The following is a 15,054-nucleotide window of genomic DNA, read 5'->3' as shown; positions in this document are numbered from 1 at the left end:
CCCTCTCTCTCTCTCTCTCTCCCCCTTCATGTGATCTCTGCACAAACTGGCTCCCCCTCCACCTTCTGCCATGAGTGGAAGCAGCCTGAGGCCCTCAGCAGAGGCAGATGCCCAATCTTGAACTTTCTAGCTGACAGAATCGTGAGCCAAATAAACCTTTTTTCTTTATAAGGGACCCAGCCTCAGGCATTCCTTTCTAGCAACCTCAGACAGACTAAGACTTCAAGGAAAGGCTAGGAGATCCAGAATCCACTTTGAGACGGAGAAGAGACACGTGGGCCAGACCAGGGATTCTGCTGCAAATACAGAACGGACGCTGAGAACACCACCCATCCAGCCAGTGACACCTTCCTATTGCTAGGAAGTTATCTGAGGCTGGAACGTCAGTGTCCTTGGGTGCTACGACTTGAATATTTGCTACCCCCCAAACTCATGTTGAAATTTAATCTCCAGTGTGGCAGTATGGAGAAGTGGGGACTTTGAGAGGTGATTGGGACATGAGGGCTCTGCCTTCGTGGATGGATTGATCTATTCATGGATCAATGGAATAATGGGTTGTCATGGGAGTGGGACTGGTGGCTTTATAAGAAGAGGAAGAGAGACCTGAGTTAGCAAACTCAGCCCCCTCCACACGTGATGCCCTGCACGGCCTCAGGACTCTGCAGAGAGTCCCCACCAGCAAGAAAGCCCTCATCAGATGCGCCCCTTTGACCTTGGACTTCCCAGCCTCCAGAACCGTAAGAAATAAATTTCATATCTTATAAATTACCCAGTTTCAGGTACTCTGTTGTAAGTGACAGAAAACAGACTAAGACACCGGAGAACTGACCAGAGGTGGAGAGAAAGGAAACAGGACTTGCTCCTCTCCGGGGGTCTCCCTGGCCTGTGGATGTCCCTCCTGACAGTCCAGTCCCTTCGTGACCTGGTTCTGACTCACCTCCCCAGCCTGTCTTCCCGCATCCTTCAAAGCCCGGTTTCAAAGCCACCGTCTTCGGGAAACCAACTTACTTCCCTATTACCTGGGACATTTGTCACTTCGTACTTCCTAGGGCAGCTCTCTCGTCTACGTCCTGTCTACTTTCTCTACCAGCCATTCCTGGTCCTTCTTCAAGTCCTCTCATATAGTATCAGCTGTTAGTACAAGATCTTTGGGCAGCCCCATGAAAATGTCATCAACAGATTTCGCACAGGGTGTAAGATGGAGCATGGCAGGTGTGGGGTGAGCGCCAGGGAGTCCAGGGTCAGCGGCTCATGTCCAAGCACACCAAGGCTAGACCAGGTAAATCAGAAATGCACATTGTGGTCAACAGGTATGCCCATGCCACGGACGTCACATAGATACTTCTGAGTACAGGGGACTCATCCCAGCTGGGCTCTAACCCACTTTGAGAAAGACTGTAGACTCAGCATCCCAGAGAAGGCAAGTCAGGGCTAAGACAGCTTTGGGGGCAGCAAAGAATAGTGGGAACTGCATGGACTTTGGAAACAGATAGATCTGACTCTACGTATCTCTTTAACTTTTCCACTTCTCTTGATCTCCACCCCATCCATCTAGTCCAAGCCATCCCAGTCTCCCTGGCTGACTGGAGTGATGTCCTCCCTGTTCCCCGCCTCAGTTGACCCTTGGCTGCTGCCAGAGTCACCTTTATAAAATGCAGATCTCGACAGGCTATTCCCGCTCTTGAGATCCTTGCAGCTTCCCAGTGCCTGAGGATTGCCTTGGGCCAGGATCCCTAAGGAACAGAGGCTGAGGCTGAGGTTGCAGGTGGGTGATTTTGGGGTTAGAGCTCTCAGAAACAACACCTGTAAGGAAGGATGCAGGAGTTGGCAGTGGAAGAAGTTGAACATCAGCAAGAGAATCTCCAACTGATCCCAAGGGGATCTCTTGAGCTGGAATAACCCTTCAGAGTTGCCCAAAAGCGAAGCAGGGGGAGCAGGTCTTTGTATTCCTGTAGTGAACAGCAGCTGAAGCAACTGCTTTCAATGAGGGCAGTGCCCAGCTAGGCACGGTCAGCAGCTGACACTCCTGGGAGCTGTGGGATCGAGGCCCCTGGTCCCGAGGGGTATTTGAGGGTGTACCCCAGAGTCTATCTGAAGGATGAAGTGCAAACTCCTCACTGTGACCCACGAAGCCCACATGATCTGGGTCCTGCCAGCCTCTCCAGCCTCATCGACCCCAGTCCCCTCTCGGTCTCTGTGCTCAGGCCTTTTCTGGAACACAACATGCTCTGGGTTCATCTCTAAGCCTTTGCATTTGCTGTCCCTTCTGCCTGCCACAACGTGGTCTCCCCTGTCACCAAGTTAACCCATATTCATCCTGCAGATCTCAGCTCAAACATCACTTCCTCAAGGAAGCCTTCTCTGATTTGCAGACCGGGCCAGGATCCCCTGTTATCAGTTCATAAACCCTCCCACTCCCCCTTCCAATGGTTTATCACACCTGGTAGCTAAGTAACTGTTAGATGCAGGTCTCTGCTGTTAGGGTCATGCTCCTGAGGGCAGGGACTGAGTCTGCCTCGCCCACCATGCATTCCCCGCACTGGATGCAATGACTAGCACACGGAGGGCATTCAGCAGACACTGTCAAAGGAATTAATGAGCACACAGCCTTGGACAAGTTCTCTTTGAGTCTATCTCCTCTCAGTAAAGTGAGCGTAGCAAGTTTACCTTATATGGTTGCTGTATTACACGGGTTGTCCAGCGGAGATTTCGGGCCCTCAACAAATGTCAGCTCCCTTCATTTCAGGGGAAGGACTGGAGGGTGACCAGTCATCCCGGTTTGCCTGAGACTGAAGTGTTTCCTGAGATGTGGGACTTCTCATGACAACACCAGGATAGTTCCAAGCAAACCGAGATGATTGGTCACCCTGAATTTGCATGAGAAGGAAAGAAGGGCATTTCATATTAGCACAATATTCAGGGATACACTGGTAAACTAGCTTTTCAGGAAAAACAAAGCAGCCAACCTTGATTTGAAGCACTAACCAATTTCCACCATGTAAATTCTCCCAGCATGGCTGGTCAAGCTACCAACAGTTGAACAGCCGGTTTGCAAAATTCCTGAAAATTTAACAACGGGCTCTCAAGAGCCAGTAGGAGCTGGTGCCAGCACCGCATATTTAATATGGACTATCAGGTCCCTGATATCTGCAAATGTGCAACACAGTCATAGACAACCTCAACTCTGGTGTAGAAGACAGTATCTCAATCCTGAGAAGGTCACAGCTGGAGTGGAGCTTGAAGACCATTTACTCCCAGGCGATAAGTAATCTGCTACCACATGGGCCATCTCACCATCTCTTCCCCATCCTGTGTCCACAGTAGACATTGCTAATCAATCATGAGGCTGAATCCCAGTATGGCCTCACCACTTCTCCGGGTAGCCACAGCCCGTCAGCTGGTATTGCATGTGGGAGAAAATTGACTTATCTTTGGGGTAAGTGTGGTCCTGCTCCCTCATTATACAGGGGAGGAAGCTTAGGCTCAGAGGGGTACAGGGAACCGCCCAAGGCCACACAGCCCGCAGTAGCTTATTTGGGACTAAAGAACAGATCTCTTGCCTCTATTGCTCTTTCAACTCTGCCTTGCCTTGAGGAGCTGGATACCCCAGAGCAGGAAAGATAAAAGGGGGACCATCTGGGATTCTGAGCCTAGACTCTGGGGAACTCTGCTTAAACCCGCCTGGATCCCTTTTGCACCCTGAGGGCTTCTTATCATTTTTACATGTAAATATTGTTTGAGTGTGGGGAGGGAGAACTTTTTAAAAATTATAAAAGTCATTATGCTTTTATAGACGAGTACATAAAATAAACGACCTCTGTACTGTCATCTCCCTAGAGGTGACCACTGTTAACAATTTAGGTCCTTCCAGGCCTTTTTCTATTCATTTATGAGCATATACAGTCACAAATAGATGAAAAGGTAGCTGTTCTTCTCCATCTCTGAGAACACTACGTAGCACATGGTAGACACTCAATAAATATTTGTCAAATGGCTTTTGTTCACTTAAAATGCCTTAGATTCCTTTTCATATGCGTAAAGGTGGGTCTGCCTCTGTCTTTTTAAATGGCTTTCATACATCATCACATGGTCTCACGAATTAATTTAAGTCGCTTTGGTGAGCATTTAGATGGCATTACATTTCCCCCATAACAATCCCAAGGCTTTGCTCCCTGGCTCTCCTGCAAGGGTGGCACCAAAGTCCCTTCCCATGCCTTCCAAATGCTGCCGTCCATCAAATCTGCACAGTCTCTGGTTTCCTGGGATCACAACAGACAACCCAAAGCAAAGGAGCTGGCGGCGTTTGTGACCGGTTCTGGGAGCAGGGTCGGGTTGCAGCGGGTGGATGATGAGTCCCTTCCCCTGCAAGGCTCCACCACCCTCACCCCCAGAGGCTGCTGCCCGGGACGATGCCCCACAGCTCACACAAGAAGCAGAGGATTAGCCAGGTGATGTGGCCTGGGTGCTGACAGCCTCGGGCTGTGTACTGGGTGAGAGCCCCTTTGCCAGGCCCTGGATCGGCTCCGCACCTGAGGGCCTGGGAAACCAGAAAAAATTGTTTTTGCGGGAGGAAAAGGGGCCATGTGGGTAGAATCTGGGTTCAAAAAGAGGCCCACCCTGCCTGCGCTCAGACCTGCCCACAACCCCCATGCCCACAGGCATGTCTAACAGGCCTCTCTCACCCATGGTGTCCAACGCCAAACTCCTGAGCTTCCTTCCATAAACCCCACCCCATCTCAGTCATGCCTGGGAACCACCCTTGACTCCTCTCTCTCTCACTCCTCCTGTGCAATCTGTCAGCACAACCTACCAGCCCTTCCTTCAAATGCCACTTCTCACCACCTCGGCTGCTACGAGACAGTGGTCTCAGCAGCCATCCTCTGTCACCCGTGTTATTGCAGTAAACTCACTCTAACTGGTCTCAACACTGCCTCCCCCTAACCCCAGCCCCAAACAGGCTCTTCTCAATGTAGTAGCTAAAGAATTCAGATCTTGTCACTTTTGTCGCTCCCATTTTTCTCAGCATAAAAGCCAAAATCTTCCAAGGGCCTACAAGGCCCCGCACAAACCACCCTCTCCCCACACCCTCCTGGCAGGAATATTATATAGATGGTGATGTGTCCTTCTCTGCATGTCCCGTCACGGGTATGTGCTGACAGTTTGTCTGGTCACTGATGATGTTAAATTCGATCACTTTGTTAAGAAGGTATCCATAAAGAATTCCAATTTAATTAAAAATAAAAGCAATAAAAACACGACACACGCCAAACAGGTTGCATACAGCCCCCAGGCCTCTGTGTGTGGCCCTCAGTCTACACTGTCCCTAGCCATGGCCAGTGAGCCAGCACTGGCGGGAAGACCTCCAGGCACAGGGCGTCACTGGTGGCCTAGAAAGGGTCGTTCTGGAGTTCCCACTGCCCATGGATTGCTCTGTGGGTTCTGCCAGGCCGGGGTCTGTGCCAGTCAACTCTCTTCAGCTCCCCCTTAAGCAGGGAGTGGAAGTTACTCAGCAGCCAAGAGGGCCAGACCCAGCTGCCCACCTACTCTGTGGCTCTGGCTTGGGAATGGATTGGAGAGAACAAGGCCAGCCCTCTAGTCTACGGCAGGAAGCAACCCTGTCCCCCTCACCCCGCACTCCAGCCAGAGCCCTCCGAAAATGAGACTCGACATTCCTCACAAGGGTGTGGCTTGCAAGGCCTGGTCCCGGGAACAGCTGCTGGGGGCACGGAATGAGTAGGCCCTGGAAACAAGCAAGCTCGATGAATCCCAAAGGCCTGGCCATGGGCAGGGGCACGTCTGCAGAGACTTGGCCAATTGGACACATGAATCACTGAAAACAAGGCCACCGAGAGGAAAGACTGATTATGTCTCCTTTCCTGTCTTGCCGAGGGTCCGCTCTGCTCCCCCGGGGTCTCCAGATCATGCCAAGAAGCTGTCGGGACAGCGACTCAGCTGGCTGTCACGCTGACCCCTGGCTGTGAACTGGGACATGAGATTTTCAAGATGAGGTTAAATTATGCTGATTCTACATTCGAAATGGAATCGTGCCTGGCATGGATTCCACTGATATTAGCAGGACTGAGCAAATCAGAGTCTTGTCATCTTAACTACTCCAAAGTCAAAAACCAGTTTTTGTGCTCAAATATTCTCCCAAAGACAGGGACAGCGATGGTTCAGGCCATCTTGAATTAATTCACCCTTTGGAGTAGGAAGGACATACAAGAAGGAGAACATATATATTTTGGCATTTTCTGTGTGCCAGGATGCCAAGTGCTTTATATGTATATCTCCTTTCATTGTCTCAACCCATATTCTGAGGGAGATTTTAACATCCCCAATGGAAAAAAGGAAACGGAAGCTCAGAGAGTCTACATGACGTGCCCAGGTTCACAGAGCTCAGAACTGGCACAGCTGGGATTTGAGCCCTGACTCCAGAGTGTTAAAGTACCACGCCTCCCTTTAGTAATATCAGGTTGTCTTAGGACCTCCACATTTGATTTTTAATAGCAATCAAGAATTTTTAAATTAAAAAAGATACTCCTTTTAAACCTGAAAATCAAAAACAACAACCAAAAAACCTCCCTTAAAACCAAGACATTAATTCAGCAAGGTAAAAGGATTCAAAGTCAATATACAAAGCTAATTGTATTTCTATAAACTAGCAATGAACGATTGAAAAAATAAAGTTTAAATGCCATTTGCAATATCATAAGAAAACAAAATACTTAGGGATAAAATTAGCAAAAGATGTGCAAGACAGTGAAAACTCCAAAACATCACTGAGTGGAATTAAAGACTTATATAGGGACATACACCATGTGTGTGGGCTGGAGGACTCACTGCTGATAAGGTGTCCATTCTCTCAACGTGATCTATAGATCTAATACGATCACAATCAAAATCCCAGCAGGCTTTTTTATAAATCAACAAGCTGATTTTATAATGCACGTGGTAATGGAAATAACCTAGAATAATCCAATCTTGAACAAGAAGAACAAAGTTGGATGATTTACTCTCTCTGTTTTTAAGATACTATAAAGCTACAGTAACTGAGGCAGCGTGGCATTGGTATAAAGATAGACAAATAGATCAACAGAAAAGATATTCTTTGGGGGAGCAAATAAGTAAATAAATATAGAGGTTAAGTTCCTTCGAGCTTGTCTCTGCAAGGAACGCATCTCACAGGCCCAGAGAATGTGACACCAGGTATTACTGCTCAGTCCTCTCTCCTGGCAAAATCACTTAGCTCCTGCGTTCCGTGGACTAAAATGAACTTAAGTCGTTAGCTTTGGACAGGAGAAAGAAAACTGGATCCAGAGCACAGAAGCTTGGGTTTTTGACCCAATTGTCATAGTTAAATACAAAAGCTTCATCTTTTCAGCATGTAATATTAAAATAATAATGAAAGCACTAACACATGCCAAACTCTAAGAGCTTTACACATATCAGGGCATTATTTAATTCTCAAAACAAGACAAAATAAAAGAGAAAATAACAAGCACTGCATGTAGGGGGGGGAAATACTGGTTTGTTTCAGTTTTACATTTTTGTAGATGTGTGTAGGTATAGAATTCCAGTGTGAAATATATATATTATAGTCAGGTTGCAATCAAAAAAGTTGGAAAGCCCCTAGTGTAGTAGATAGGAGTTATTAAGAAGCCTAAGTAATACAATGCATGTAAGATTCTTAGCACAGAAGCTGGTGCATAGTGAAGATTCAATAAATGGTAGATGCAGTTATTGCTATTGTCAAGGCCAGCTTCACGGGTGTTGGAACCATGTACGTAGTCAAATAGGGCCTGGCACTTCGAAGGGTCCTGTGCTTGGGTTAATGCTCTGTGGTCACCATCCTGACATTCTTAATGATTTTAAAAATCATTTCATTTTGAACCAGGTCTCACAAGTTATATAGCCAGTCTTGACTATTTTGTATCATTGTTTATAATTTATTAAAATACATATTAATAATATGAAATATTTAATTATCATTTATTATTATCAAGTTCCATGTATGTTGCTTGTTAGCCAGAGGAACTTGAGTGAGAATACTTATAAGATCTCTGTCTCAGTATCCTCATCTGCAAAACATAGTAATAACAGTACTTCCCAGTAGGATTGTTGTGAAGGTTGAAATAACACAACATACAACAAGTGCCAAGAAGAGCACCTAGGCACATAATAAGCACTCCACAAATGTTAACTATTATTATTAGCTTTATGGAAAACGGTCAACCTTGGGCCTCGTTTTTCCACTGCACATTTTGGGGAAGGGATTATTAAACTAATCAATGGTTCTGGAATTTATTTGAGCACTAGATTACTTTGAGAATCTGATGATCACCTGAGAAAACGCTTCCCAGAAACACACAGATAGTCTATGCACATTGTGCACATCTTGCCTGAAGTTTCAGGGCATATATAGGCCTCTGAGGCGAAGGCAGGGGTCCCAGGTCAAAAAAATCTCAGAAAGGAAGGTACAGTAATGGCACTTGGGGTGCTGGAGTCCCTCGGTGGGAACAGCCGGCCGGCCAGCCTAGCAGCACATCACTCCTTCAGGGCTGGGGTGTGTGCATGTGCTTTAAGTCAACAGCTATTTTTAGCTTTGCTATATATGGCCAGGGGAGGAATAAGGGCTATAGGAGGGGGAGGGGGGCCAAGAAGCTTACAACAGGGTTTGGGAGGCCAGAGCTCCTATGCCAGCCCCAGCTTCCCCTTCCCAGGCAAGAGCTGGAGAGCTTAGCCCTAGACCAAAACAACAGCCTGGAGGACAGGGAGGTCCATGGAGGTAGGAATGACAGGAGCTTCCAAGAAGGTGCCAGGCCAAGTCACCTTAGAACAGTGATTTGCAAGTTTTATTGACCATGACCTGGCTGGGTGCAGTGGCTCACGCCTATAATCCTAGCATTCTGGGAGGCCCGGGCAGGAGGATCACTTGAGGTCAGGAGTTTGAGGTTGCTGTGAGCTGTGATGATGCCACGGCACTCTAGCCAGGACAACAGAGTGAAACTCTGTCTCAAAAAAAAAGACCATGACCTGCAGTAAGAAATACATTTTACATCATGGCACGCACATATTATAAATACAGACATTTAAAAACACACATATTGTCTCACACATTGTATGTACATTACATATATTCCCCAACTGAACAATCATTTCAGAAAATAATACTTTATCTTATTCTCTGTGAAATACTCTGTTATTTTCTATCCTATTTTATTCTTTCATTTTGGAAAGTGCAGGTCGTGATTGATGGTGAAATTGATTTCACCATGCTCCAGGTTGGAAAATTGCTATTTTCTTTGGTTTAGAGCAGGCAGACACCTGTAACATTTGACTACAGAAAAGGTGGTAGAATAAGATGCAAGTTTCAGCTTTATCTCCTGGCTGGATGGTACGTGTTGGACCTTCAACTTCTGTGCACTCTGTTTTCTCTCCACCTGGAGTATCATCCTCCCTTCTTGTTACCTGCTAACTCTTGCACCTACTTCAGAGCTTGGCTCGCCACGTACTTCAGGAGCCTAAGTCTTGCTAGTTGCCACATCTTGCTCCTTTGGTCCCCTGTGTGTCCCCCCCTAGCACCCAACACTGTCCTGTAGTGCCATTTCCTGTTAGGTTCGCTGCAAAGGCAGGGAGCTTTTCCATCCTGTTTATTTCCACACCCCCAGTGTAGCTAGTGCTGGCTTCATCATAATCACTCAAGAAGTATTTATTGGATGAATTTAAAATAGTTAATAGCCACTAGTAGCAGCTACCATTTATTGAGTACTCGTTTATCCCATGAGAAACCTTTTGAGAGATTAGGATAGGTGCATTTTATGGACGAGGAAATTAAGGATCAAAGGGATGAAATCACATGGTCAGGCCAGAGCAACAGCCCAAGGCTGCCTGACTCCCACCTGTTCCTAATCACAGGATCTTACGTGTCCACGTTCCCTCAGCGCTGCCCAGGACGGGGCAAAGAGCATAGGGTAGATCCTTAACAAATCCACGGGGGACTGATGACAGGTTGATTAAAGAGATTTTCCGAAGCAGTGGCCATATCTAATTTTGGAGCGTTACACCTCGTGTGTGGCTTGGGAGAGAGAATCTGTGAGGTTTCCAGGGCCCCTGGATGTGGGGCCGTCTCTCCTCAGGGAGAAGTCTGGGACGCAGGCTTGTGACACAGCAGAGCAGCAGGTGCTCTGGTTACCTGGCCTGAAGAGCTCCTGGGCACACCCAGGATAAACCCAGGGCCTGCAACGCCTGTGTGATCCAGCCCATGCCCACAATTTCAACGTCCACTCCTGCCTGTACCTTTCATCCACTCTGCCCCTACTGCCCTGGCATTCATTCCAAGCCCGGTCCTGCCTTAGGGCCTTTGCATTGACATTCCTTCTGCCCGAAAGTCTTTACTTCCTCTCTAGGCCACCCCATCCTGCTTCTGAGACCACCCTATCTAAAAACAGCACCCTCTTCCCTCTCTGATCTGGTCCTTACCTATGTTTTTTTTGTTTTTTTTTTTCCGGTTTATTTCTGTCTTCTCCACTAGACAGAGAGTTCCTTGAGGACCTTGTCTTGTTCACTGCCCCAATCCCTAGAACTTGCTGTGACATAGTACCTGGAACAGAGTAGGTACTCAGTAATATTGGTTGCATGAATGAATGAATCAATAGGTTTTCCCCCTTTTAGACATATTGGGAGATCAGCCCATAGTTCCCCATACTCATCTCAACCCAGAAATATGTGTCTCTGTGACTCACATCCAGACTCCTGACACACACACACACACACACACACACGCACACACACCTCTGGGTTTGGAGATAGCGAATAGGGAAGGGAAGGGAAGGGACATTCAGAGCATGCCTGTAGCGCACCACGTTGCATAGGTAACTGACGCCATGTGCACACTCAAGGATCATCCCCATTTTCTAGGCAGAGAAACTGAAGCTTGCTCTGTGCTGCATCGCCAGTGCCTGGCACAGTGCCTGGCATAAACCTCTGGTGAAATGAACTGCACTGAATTGGAGAGGCTCAGTGAATGGCTCAAGGTCACCAAACTAGCAAGTGGTGGAGGCAGAATTTGTCCTGAGCACGGTGCCATTCCAGCCAGTGCTGTGTAGCAGCCACATGTGCCTGCAGAAACTCCAGGGACACAACCTCGTTAACATCCAGACACATTTGAGGCCAGGCCTTGATCCAGACATCCACAATTGGAAGCCCAGATATAAACTTGTCGTGCACCTGCAGCTGCTCTCGGTGTGCCCAAGGGCCTCAGCCGCAGCGCACCTGGCACCCTGGGCCAGCTGCTGCCTCTTCCTGCCGTTTCTGCCTCTTCCTCGGCCTCACCCCCAGCGCACTCCCAGGCTACCCGCCCGCTTCCTGTCCTTCTGCATAAAGAGGGGAGACTAGTGACAAATATAATATCCTACAAATGCCTTCTAATGCCAAATATGATTTTTTTAATTAGCCAGTTTTGAGTTATCTGTGTGTCTCTTTCCAGTGCTGCACATTAGGAAGACTTCATAGAATTATCTGAGTCAGGAGGAGTCTGCATGACCATTTAAAGCAGGAGCCAGCAAACTTTTCTCTGTAAAGAGTCAGGTAGTAAATACTTTAGGATCTGTGGGACAAGAGTCACAACGAAGGATGTATTATGTAGGGGCTTCCATATAATCACATGTCAAAAACACTGTTCTTTTGATTTTTTCCAAACATTTAAAAATGTAAAACCACTCTCAGCTCACAAGCTGTACAGAACAGGCAGTGGGCCAGTTTGGCCCGTGATTTAGTTTGCTAGCCCCTAATTTGAAGCAACGCTTTTTAAACTGTAACGTGTATAAAAATTGCCTGATAAGCTTATTCAAACAGTTTTCTGTGCCCACACTCAGAGACTCTGATTCAGAAGACCTGGGTGGGACCCCTGAATTTGCATTTCTAACTGGTAGACAGATGGAACTGACCTGTCCACTGACCACATTTCAAGCACTACCAATATTATAAAGCATCCCATTTTATGGATGAAGAAACTGAGGCCCAGATAAATGATATGTCCAAAGTTACACTCAGTGGATGAGACAATGACTGTGCCCTGTCACTTGACTGGGCTGTTTTGCCACAGAGAACTCCTCTCTGATTCCTTAACCCACTGATTACTCTCATACTTCTGAACCTTTGTACCCACGCCTCTCTCTGCCTGGATGGTCCCCACTCCCAGTCTCACAAATGCAACTTTCCCACCAAGATCGAGCTCAGGTGACACCTCCGCCAAAGCATTCCTGGATCATCTCTAATCTAAGTGCTCCTTTCTACCACAGCACTCTACATACTTGGGTAGAATGTGTATAACTGTCTGCATGCCTATCATTGAAGCCAGGGACTGTATGTCTCTTATTCCTCTTTAAATCCAATCTTTCGTTCAATGCCTGGCAAAGAGGAAGTACCACAGAAATACTCAGTGAATCAAAGAAGGCATGGATAGATGATGAGTGGCTAGATAGGTGGATGGGTGGGTGGGTGGCTGAATGGGTGTATGGATGGATGGGCAGATGGGTCGGTGGGTGGGAGAATGGACAGATAGGTGGATGGGTGGGTGGGTAGGTGGATATGTGGATGGATGGATGGGTGGATGGATGAATGAACACTCCTCAAAATCTGTTGCTTGAAAATAATTTTCATGGCAAAGTTGAGACTAGACTCCAATTCTGCTAGAGCATAAGCTAGAGCATATTCCACGGCTATTTATATACCCAATCCGCAAACAGTAATAGTTACATTTTATCGAGTGTGTTTGGACTGTGCATTTGCATGGCAGGCCTTGTACTAAGCACTCCTGCCAATCCTCTCAATAACCTCTTTATTGGCCCCACCTTTACTACAAGAAAATGGATGTTCAGAAAGGTAGAGCAGCTTGCCCGAAGCCACACAGCAAATCACACCCCAGCCCATCGGATTGTGCCAACTGCTCCCCAGCCTTCCTGCCCTCGGCCAGTTCTCCCCACCCTCTCTGGCCCCACCCCACCCCACAAGCCCCAGGCTGGGCTCACCTCCATCTGCGTAGGTCTCGGTGCCATAGCCATCCTGCAGGCCATTGTTCCAAGTGCCCTCATACTTGGCACCGCTGCTGGTGCTCTGCCGGATTCCATAGCGTCCCTTGAAGCCATGTGTCCACTCGCCCTTGTAGAGCCAGCGCCCCTTGGTCTCTATGCCCAGCCCATGTCGTTTGCCCTGGCTCCAGTAGCCCTCAAAGGTGTTTCCGCTGGGCCAGGTATAGACGCCTGCCACTTCAAAGCCAAAGTTCCAGGAGCCCGAGTATTCGCCCTGGCCCTTAGGGCCCGTGCACAGTCCGTGCCCGTGGGCCTTGCCCCCCTCCCAGCCCCCGCAGTACGCCCCGCCATCGTCAAAGTCGAAGCGGCCCCCGCTCATCTCATCATAGCCCCTGACGGCCTCCCGGTCCTCCAGCGTGGGTGCAGAGGGCACCCTCGGGGCTGGGCCCCCCGGACTCACCACGGCGCCCCGGGACGGCGGAAGCAGGATGCCCGCAGAGGCTGACCGAGCCCAGGCGCCAAGTCAGCACCGCGGCGACTGGTCAGTGCCATGCCGGGAGCACCCTCAGTCAGCCCGAGCAAGGCCGCCCGCGCGAAAGGGCGCGGGAACGAAAGACTCCAAGTCCCCGCAAAGCGTCCCGCGTCTGGCTTCCATGGAGTCCGAGGAAAAGCGGTGTGATCCCTTTAAGAAGCAAGGGGTCCCGCCTGCTTCAAAGCGGGGAAGTTCCCCTGGTGGCCCCCGCGCCAGGCTGGCCCCCTTCTCCGGCGGTGGGCGTGCGGGGCTGTGTGTGTGGCTCGGCCGCTGCCCCGCCCCCGTCCCCGATCCTGCCTCCTCCCGGGACGGAAAGGTCAGTGTTGCCCTAACAAGGCCATTGGATCTCAGAAGCTGCTCCCAAAATAACCCCCTGGCCAGCCCGGCCTCCTTCAAAGCGGGAAGGAGGGGTGTTTCAAATCGCCCCGCGGCCGACCCAGGCAGGGGCTGGAGAGAGGAAGGAGGCTGAGGGTAAGTGCAGGCAGCCCCGGGGGACTTGGTGTCTGTTCTTCCCAGGGGTGAGAGCTCCCTTCCACCCTGAGTCCCGGGTCTGCGGGCAGGGAGGAGAGAGGAAGACTCGCAGAACACCCCGTCCTGGAACACTTAAAATCCCCCAGAGCGTAGAGGTTGGCAAATCTCAGCCCCACCACCACTCACATGCCCCGACAGGACCTGGGGCTACAGCGCCACTGCCAGCCCCAGCAAAGGAATCCGGTGACCTAAAGAGAAAGGAACGGGACAGTTTCACATGTGCTTTTGAAAGCAGAGGACAGAACTCAGAAAAAGAGATGAGTTCTGGCCACAGTCTGGAAGATGCACCAAATAGGAGTCCGGCGCTCACACACAACCCCAAATTCCCTCCACCCCAGCAAGGCTGGGAGAACCCTCTGAAGGGAGAGAAGCCCGCCTTTCTGGCTCTGTCTCCAAGACACAGAGCCGTGGGTCGCGTTGGAAAGAGGTCCTCTCAGAAATACTCAGGGATCATAATTTTTTTGTTTTTATTTTCCTTTCCCAGCTCTCTTTCGCTCTAGTGTCCTAAAAGGCTGTGAGGCCAGACTTCCGAAAGCTCTTGGGGCAGGGTCAAGAACGAGGGGCCTGGGTGGATTCCCAGCACTCAGGTTCCCACCAAACTCCAGTAAAAAGAACAAATAAGTCTCCATGACAAGAAGCTGGTGCCTGGGCCAGTGACTGTAAATCCCAGCTGAGCCAGGGTTAACAGGAGTACAGAGCAATTCTGGGAAAGGTGAGAGCCACCAAGAACAGGAAGCTGGGCGGGGGAGCAGGGTGGAGGGAGGTGCACTGAGGGTCAGGCAGAGAAATCACCAGAAATCAAGCACAGAAGGCATAGAGAAAATTAGACTATTATCTGCCTTTAAACTTATCTGACGTTTCCAAATCCCATGACAACTTAGGCCACTTAAAGTCACTGCAGAAGTTTTGCTCTTGTTTCAGAAATGGGTAGAAAGTGTTCTCTCCTTTCCTCCCAGCTCATCA

The 15,054-nt window shown here is 49.0% G+C and overlaps 1 protein-coding gene across 1 annotated transcript in view; it reads right to left on the bottom strand.

Moving 5' to 3' along the window:
* The window catches only part of JPH2 (junctophilin 2), a 66,452-nt gene extending 52,924 nt beyond the window's left edge, over positions 1–13,528 (bottom strand). The window contains exon 1 of the mRNA XM_012651184.1: positions 13,029–13,528. Within this exon, the coding sequence (XP_012506638.1) occupies positions 13,029–13,407 (379 nt within the window). The 5' untranslated portion in view covers positions 13,408–13,528. The remainder of the gene's footprint in view (positions 1–13,028) is intronic.
* Between the last annotated feature and the right edge of the window lie 1,526 nt (positions 13,529–15,054).

This window comes from Propithecus coquereli, unplaced genomic scaffold, assembly GCF_000956105.1.
Source record: "Propithecus coquereli isolate 6110/MARCELLA unplaced genomic scaffold, Pcoq_1.0 Scaffold35, whole genome shotgun sequence".
NCBI lineage: Eukaryota > Metazoa > Chordata > Mammalia > Primates > Indriidae > Propithecus > Propithecus coquereli.
This window is presented reverse-complemented; position numbering and strand designations above follow the sequence as displayed.